We start from the raw sequence: 8,747 nt of genomic DNA, 5'->3' as shown, positions 1-8,747 counted from the left end.
TCAAAAATGGTCAAAATCAACTAACTTATTAATTTTAAGTTAAATTGTGCTTTGTTGGTATAATGTCTGCTAGAATGTAAAAAAAAAAAACCTTTTTAAATTGTTGTTTTGTATTAATTGTTTTATTTAAAAAGCAAAACAAAACAAATAAAAGCACAATTTGGCTATTTAACTTGCAATGGTGAAAAAAACAGGCAAAATACATGGGCAGGAAATGCACAAAAAAAACTGTTTTCAGTATTCAGCCTTCAGCCCAGTGTTTAATTTTGTTCGGTTTCGGCTTGGGCCAAGAGCTTTGATTTGGTCTGTTCCCTCGTTCCTACATGATCTGCCATCGATCCGTCACAGGGGATCTAACACAGATCGTATCCAGATCTCAGTCTGCTGTCGCACCCCAGAATGAGCAAATGTTGCCCTTCGTGCCTGTGTTTACTGTAACCTCCTCATCTCTGCTGCCTCTCTAATTAAAGCGAACAAATAATTAGCTCAGCTGGCGAGCGCACTGCAAACACTGGGCTGTGGATGGTGTAATTGATGGTTAGGTGAACGCGTGCGCAGAGATTATGTAGGTACATAATTACACGGTGCACCTTCACCGTTCCAGCGCCAGACGGGTTTGTTGCTCTCATTTACCTCTGATCGTTTCAGTGGTTTGGAGGAGATGACTGCTTTATTTATACCAGCGTAATGAATGCCACCCGCTGAAAGCGATATGCAGGAAGTGGGTGGGTGCCGCTGTGTCAATATCATTTCATCTAAACTCCCTCGTAAGTGGGCCGCTAATGTGAACAGATGCGAGAAACAGTTTTTAATCAACTGCCTTCCAAGCGCTGATGAAGAAGTTTCCAACAACGACGTGGTGGTGTTTGCACTGGGATTGTTCTCAATGGATGCTGGTCCTTTGGTTTTCATGAAACACTGCCTAAACCATGAGTGTGTTTGTCGTAAGAGGAACTACTTCAGTCACATTCACTCCTTCCAGAGTGTTGTTTCCAGACAGGTTTCCCAAACGCTCCTGTGATTTCAGTTTCCGTCTGTAACAGTGATCTGTTCAGTTGTATCCAGCATTACACTGAAAAATTGCACATTACTATTTCTCTCTTCTCTAGCTCACTTTGTAACCCAGTTGTCTAATCAACCATTGTATGTTTTGATTATTGTTGGCTCTTTGACGAATTGCATTGTATGTCGCTTGGGATAAATGCGCTACCGTAAATGCATTACTGATGAATCTTTGTCTAGTGGAGATGACTGGATATTGATCTGATAATATTCAGCAGTCGTGACTGTTTCCTATCAGCTGTTTGGAATCAGAACTAGTGATGCCAAACTTAATCTTCTGACCAACGTCTGAATTTGTTCATGATTTCATTTGATTCATCTGGGAAATTTACTGATGCACTAAATCATTTGTAGTGTTTTCACACATCTAAATAATGACAGGATATTTGTGTAAGAGTGGTGACAAATGAGGTGGGTGCTGATAGTAGGTGCACACAGAGATGTGATCTGATCCTCATCATCAGTCTGGAGAGACATGAAGAAACAGAACACACTGAGACAGACTCCATCCAGAAGAACTGTGTCTCCAAGACGCGTTCCTGAAAAAGATACAAATAACTGACTTAAAACCATTTTGTAGCTGGTGAAAATACTAGTATTCTAATCATTTTGCAAATCAATATGCAAAGAACAAGAATATCAAAATATTGGATAGTTTTCTGATGGTGATAGAAGAGCTGCTGTGTAAATGTATTTCTGCCATATACCCGTGTTTCTTGTGTTTAAGCTGTCTAGAAGTTCTTCACACATTGTGGTGTGTATTTGATGGATGTTAAGACAGCAGAACTCTGGTGGTTTTGTCTCTTTCTCTGCTGATGGTGAAATGTTTGCTCCGGTGTTGTGCAGAGGACCTGCTGCCCTTCGGCTTCCCCAGCATCGACATGGGTCCGCAGCTGAAGGTGGTGGAGCGAACCCGGACCGCGACCATGCTGTGCGCCGCCAGCGGGATTCCCGATCCCGAGATCTCCTGGTTCAAGGACTTCCTGCCCGTGGAGCCGGCGCTCAGCCAAGGCCGGATCAAGCAGCTGCGATCAGGTACGATTCACCGGAGACTCTCTCGTCTGTGATTGTGGAGATGTGTGCTCTCGAATGAAACCAGCTCTAATGATGATGTGGGGACTCTTGCTGAGATTAGCAGGGAACGCAGACAGAGGTCTCCTCTCAATTACGCTCGGTGCTCGGGAAGGCAGTCATTTCTGAAATCACCACTTACTTTGAGATTTTAACCTTTGGGCCAGATTTACTAACAGCCTGCGTCAATGCAAACCGTCTTTTAGCATTAAAGTACTGTCAGGATTTACACTAGAAAAATATCTGCCAGTGGGGCAAGAAAAATAATCTTGTTCAGGTTTTGAATTAAGATCATTTTTCTTACCCATTGGCAGATATTTTTGCTTGTCTTAAGCAAAAACGAACTAAATTTTGATTATTTCTTTTAGAAAACAAGACTTAATATCTTAAGCCATATTGCTTGTACAGTAAATGCATTTTGATTCAGAAATGTTTAGATATTTCTACTAGAAAACAAGACAAAAATACTAAGTAAGAAAATCTTTTTGTGCTTTATGCTAATGCCGCACATTGAAGAATTAGCGCTGAAGGTGTGGACAGTTATTTTTGCGCCTGATCTTCTTGAATATGCATTTGTGGGACTTTCGGTTTCAGAAGCAACATTTATGGGTGAAGAGTATTCAAATGAATCATGCAACATGATTTACTAACGTTAGCGCTCATCAAATAAAGGGTATTATTGGCCATTATTTAACACCCAAAAAAGCAAGTCTTAAAGCAGAGCTCTCTGTAGATTGCGCTGGTCATTATAGAAATCATGTGCTGCATTTGTGTTCTTTAATGTGCGCATCGTTAGTAAATCACACACAGAATATAACTTGCGATCTAACTCTAATTTGCCCCGTTTAGTAAAACTGTCCCTTTGACTGTAAATAAGATGTGACTCAGAATCACATGACAGTAATGTGTCTACTGTAAGCATGTGCTACATTCAGGGTGAATATGGGTGAAGTGGGACAAAATGTGCTGTTGGTGTTGTTTTTAAACCAGGATTCCCTTCCCTTTGAATCTAATGATATTGAGACTAAGAATCAAGGAATATAGATATAACGACTGGATTCACCCTGTATGTTTCTGATTATACAACAAATATATTGAGGTGTTTCTGAAGCATCTCTCTGGAGCTGTGATTGATTCAGACTCATATATATGAATAATGATGCTAAATTCTATACTTTAAACTCTAGTTTCACTTCTCTCATATCATGTCAAGCTCACTTAGTTAAATCATTTATGCTTTAATCAGTATTTCATCTCCATTTGTTGATTTATTTGATAAGCAGTCGTGGAATAAGCGGATCATGTACAGCGTTTGTTTGCTGGCTGTATGTTATCCCTGGCTTATACATGCACATGTATATATACATAAATCTAATGTATTTAATGTATATGATTATATATAGTACTGATATATAATCGGTCTGATGTGTGAGCTTTGTATGAAGTGTGTTTGTGCCGCTGTCACTCAAATCTTTCGTTGTGTTTTTTTCTCATTGTGTGTTCGGTGTGTTTTTCTCAGGAGTCTTTGGTGAGTATCTGTTTTTTCTAGACCAACCAAACTTCTCCTTTAATCCTGTGGGTTGATGGCATATGTTTAGCGCTCCGCTCATGTCATCCTGCGATAAACATGCCCCTCGCCCCCACCAATCCTCCTAACGAACCTGATCTCGCTCCCTGCACCTGTTCCCTAATGAGAGGTGAAGCCGAGCTCCACAGCAGAACACACCGTCGACAGGAGACACTTGTTTTAGTGCAGACTCCAGAAACAGGTCATAATTCATAAAAAATAGATGCACACACACACACACACACACGCATCATTTGTTGTTCTGCACTGCATTGCAATAAACTGATCTTCTTACTCATTACTGTTGTCTTGTACAAATTTCTAAACATTCTTGAAACAAGAGGAATTTACCTGACAGATGAAATGACTTAAGATTTTGTCTTGTTTTCTTAAAAGAAAAAGAAAATAAAAAAAGATCAATATGTTGTATGTTTTTGCTTAAAACGAGCAAAAAATATCTGCCAGTGGGGTAAGAAAAGTAATCTTAATTCAAAGGCTAAAAAAAATTATTGTCTTTGCCCCACTGGCAGATATGTTTGCTTGCTTTAAGCTTTTAAGTTTTTTTTTTTTTAAATCTTAAATCATTTTACCTGTCAAGTAAATGCATCTTGATTCAAGAATGTTAGATATTAGTATTAGAAGACAAGACAAAAATACTAAGAAGATCAGCACCATGATGGGGGCTCAGGGTTACAGAAAACTTACAGAAAACATCTTGCCATGTAAGTGCAAGTCAAGTCATCTTTATCTATACAGCACTTTAAACAAAAACACTGTGTCAAAGTAACTGAACAACATTAATTAGGAAAACAGTGTGTCAATAATGCAAAATGATAGTTAAAGGCAGTTCATCATTGAATTCAGTGATGTCATCTCTGTTCAGTTTAAATAGTGTCTGTGCATTTATTTGCAATCAAGTCAACGATATCGCTGTAGATTAAGTGACCCCAACTAAGCAAGCCAGAGGCGACAGCGGCAAGGAACGTCTCAGTTACGTACGTAACCCTCGTTCCCTAATGGAGGGAATCGAGACGTTATTTCGAACGATATATGTGGTCTCACTTGGGAGGCCAATCATGTCTGAGTTTAAGAGAAAACGCCAATGAAAATTGGCAAGTGGATTTACAATACCTGAGCCACTCCCCGTGCCCATGGGTATAAATAGGCGGCAGGTGCATCCACTAACTAGGTTTTACGCTGAGGAGCTGAGAACGTGTTCCGGCAACAGCGAATGGTTCAAGTTTGTGGCATGGGGACATAACGTCTCCGGAGCCTTAGGAAAAGGTAGCTACGGAGACCACGCGTAGGGAAGTGACATATGGACACCTAGCCCAGAACAGGGGCTGACCGGAACTCTGGGCATGCTAACACCAGTGCTGGGCCTGGATGGCAGACTGCTCTGCCAAGTCTGACCACCGAGGGTGCGGGAGGATGCTCAACCAGGGTACGCCAACCAGGGAACTCTACTGGGAGAAGAAAGGCTCTTGCATCCCTCTGTTGGGGGAATGACGCAGCAAGCATGACACCCAGTCAGCCCTTCCCACCAATTACCTGTTACCCAACACACGGGAAGAAACTGGCTCTACATGAAGGTTGTAAAACCTCGCAAAGGTATTAGGTGTCACCCAGCCCACAGCTCGTCAGATGTCCGCCAGAGAGGCACCATGCACCAGAGCATAGGAGGTGGTCACACTCTGTGTGGAGTGGGCCCTCACCCCCAGGGGGCACGGCTTGTCTTGGGAATGGTACACCAAGGCGATGGCATGCACTATCCAGTGAGCCAACCTCTGCTTGGAGACAGCTTCTCCCTTCTGCTGACCTCCAAAGCAGACCCGGAGCTGCTCTGAGCTTCTGAAACTATGCGAAGCGCTCTTACGGGACACAGCAACAGGGGCAGTGCTTGTAGGTTCACCACCTGGTCTCAGAAGGGAGTGGTGGGGACCTTGGGCATGTATCTAGGCCAGGGTCTCAGGACAACGTGAGAGTAGGCCGGCCCGAACACAAGGCACTCTTCACTTACCGAAAATGCTTGGCTGTGGATAGCTTGCAGCGACTTGAGTGCATCTGACTCCAGAGGAGGCGATGACCGGTGAGTTGAGACATGGAACGTGATCGTAGACTGCCCTGCCGGTTGATGTACGAAACAGCCGCAGTGTTATCTGTGTGGACCAACACGTGCTTGTCTAGCAACAGCGGCAGGAACCACCATAAGGCTAGCACTGCCAGCAACTGCAGACAGCTGATGTGCCAAAGCAGTCAAGGTCCCTGTCCAGTCCCTGCCCTGTCCCTGTCCCTGCCTGTTGCATGTCATCCTGAATGGGAGCTTGTGCAGGGCCCGATTCAAGACTCGAAGATCCAGCATAGGCCGAAAGCCACCGCTTTTCTTGGGTACGATGAAGTAAGGGCTTTAAAACCCTGTCCTCATCTCACCTGGAGGGACTGGCTCGATTGCATCCTTCATTTTTTCATTGCATGCTTCATATTTATTATTACTATTTTATATATAGCTCACCTGTAGCTCAAGTGGTAGAGCATTGTGTTATCAAGTATAGGTTGGGGGTTCCATTCCCCAGGAACACATGATAGGTAAAAATTGATAGCCTGGATGCATTGTAAGTTGCTTTAGATGAAAGCGTCTGCTAAATGCATTAATTTTAATTTTAATTTAATAATATATATATATATATATATATATATAATGAATTGAGGGAGAGAGAGAGAGAGAGAGAGAGAGACATTACTCGAAAGAGAGAGGGGTGTGCTCCTCATGTAGATCTCCACATCAGTCGATCGCTAGTTAAGAGCACGAATGACGCACAGATCAAACTAAAAGACTCGTCGGCCACCTTTCGTCCATCACCTCATCTCCTGCTGTCCCTTATATCGGTTTGTTCCCATGATGCTCTGCGGTGCTTCTGTAATGTCTGCATAGGTTCATCTGTTGTGTCTCTCCTAGTTTCTCCCTCGTTCTCTTGCACTGATTATATTCAGTGATGCTTCTGTTTACAGCTGCAGAAATCCATCGAACAGAAATAATGGTGAAGCTTTGTAACGTGAAGCTTGGACTGAGATTTCAAAGACCTGTGTGTGTGTGTTATAAATCATACAGAATAAATGGTTTTAAAAATCGAAAAATTTCTACAAAAAAAAAACTGAAGTAAATATATCTGGAAATGGGGCAAGAAAAATAATTCTAGTTAGCCTGTGAATTAAGATCATCGCTAAAATTAAATTAATTTTTTTTTTTTTTTGAAAACAAGACTTAAAAACGTGAGTCATTTTACCAGTCAAGTAAATTCCTCTTGATTCAATAATGTTTAGATATTTGTACTAGAAAACAAATAAAAATATATTATTTTGCAGTGCAGTAGTTTTGTGTGAAGTTTAGGGTTAGAGTAAGGGGATAGAAAATACAGTTTATACGGTAGAAAAACCATTACACCTGTGGATACACCTTATGAAATATGGAAACCTGTGTGTGTGTGTGTGTGTGTGTGAGGCCAAATGTGCCCAAGAGGAAAGTAAAAGCTTGAAATGTTTGACCTTGCAGGGAGACTTTGTACAGTATAAAAGTAATTTTCTGTGGAAAGACGCTATCAAGCTCGACTGCAGTGTTTCTCCATCAGTCTCAGAGTCCCAGTCCAGCATCAGAGCGGTCCTCCCTAAAGGTCACGGTGTCCTTCACACACTTCACTGTATTTACGGACTGTGTGTGAATCCTGAGCACAGTCTGTAGGTGTTGATTCCACTGCAGTGATTTCACATGCTGTCAGGCTGCCCACAGTCACATCTACATGAAAAACACACACGCTCAGAACGCTGAGTCAGTCTCTTCTGATGCTGTCTGCGTGAGTTTCTGTATTTCACTGCTCAGTCTCTCTTCTCTCTCTGATCGGCTGCGTCACCATTATTTCCATCCACTGACTTGATGTAAAGCATTAACATTAGAAAATAATAACAGAAATACAGTTTATTTAATAATTATAGAATTGTATAGCATTACCAGTGTTCGTTTTCTGTTCATCACTGTGAAGCTGCTTTGATAAAGTCAGTATTGAGAGCAACAGTCTAGTTATTCCAGTAGTATTTTCCCATTAATTTTTCGCACAGGGATTTAAATAAGTCTTCGTCTAAGAGTTATAAACCAAACCAACCAAGGTGAATCACATTATTACAAATTTTGATTTAAAGTATTTGGAAATCAGACCGAATGACAAAGAGCTATGTAAATGAAAGACAGTCAGTAGGGATCTCCATGACTGAGGTCAATGCCATACACATCTGCCGATGCGATCCGATTCACTCCTATCACGATGCAGTGTGATCCGATTCTGATTTGATTTAATACAATGCAATACCATGCAATGGAAAAAATACGGTATAGATAGTTCACTTTTATTTCTTTAGTTCAGACAAATGGCCATGTTAATCTACATTCCATGTGACTCTCGGGACTCGCCTCGGTCTGCGTAGTTTTGTGATATGTCATATTTTGCGCACTTGAGAAACTGTTTAGAGAGGAAATATCTATTAACATTAGGGTTGCACGATATATGTTAAATGTTAATTTTAATGTTATCATTATCAAAACGATAAGAAAATGTTGCCGATATGTTAAAGCCAATAAATAATGCATTCTTTCCTGCAGAGACACTTCAAATGCGCACTGTTCGCTGATTGCTTTTAATTCCTTGATTATTGGAATCACTTTGAAAAGTTAAATAGAGTAAAGTGCAACATGTGCATGGCAAACCTGTCATAATATAATGAGAACATTACTGTTAAATAATGTTATGGAACCTTAGTGTGTCCGCGTTTAAGCACGTTGTTATGGGAAGAGTTGCACCTTCATAACCAGCACACTTAAGTTCATTTATGCATTTGCAGCCTTTTGTGCAATTAAACATTGTAATAATGTGTTTATATTATGCATATAGGTCTTATTTATCACATATAGAATGCATTTGGTTAAGCTAATAGAGCCCTTCAATTTACCGGTAATCATCTTGAGCTCAATGCATGCAGCTCAAACAGAAGCGCACAACAT

The 8,747-nt window shown here is 41.1% G+C and overlaps 1 protein-coding gene across 5 annotated transcripts in view; it reads left to right on the top strand.

Moving 5' to 3' along the window:
- The window catches only part of ptprsb (protein tyrosine phosphatase receptor type Sb), an 87,267-nt gene that overhangs the window by 30,851 nt on the left and 47,669 nt on the right, over positions 1 to 8,747 (top strand). For all 5 annotated transcript variants that reach the window (XM_052548395.1, XM_052548396.1, XM_052548392.1 and 2 more), the window contains exon 6: positions 1,909 to 2,097. In XM_052548395.1, the coding sequence (XP_052404355.1) occupies positions 1,909 to 2,097 (189 nt within the window). The remainder of the gene's footprint in view (positions 1 to 1,908; positions 2,098 to 8,747) is intronic.

This window comes from Carassius gibelio, chromosome B2, assembly GCF_023724105.1.
Source record: "Carassius gibelio isolate Cgi1373 ecotype wild population from Czech Republic chromosome B2, carGib1.2-hapl.c, whole genome shotgun sequence".
NCBI lineage: Eukaryota > Metazoa > Chordata > Actinopteri > Cypriniformes > Cyprinidae > Carassius > Carassius gibelio.
Note: the sequence above shows the minus strand (reverse complement) of the source record. Positions and strands in the feature narration are given on the sequence as shown.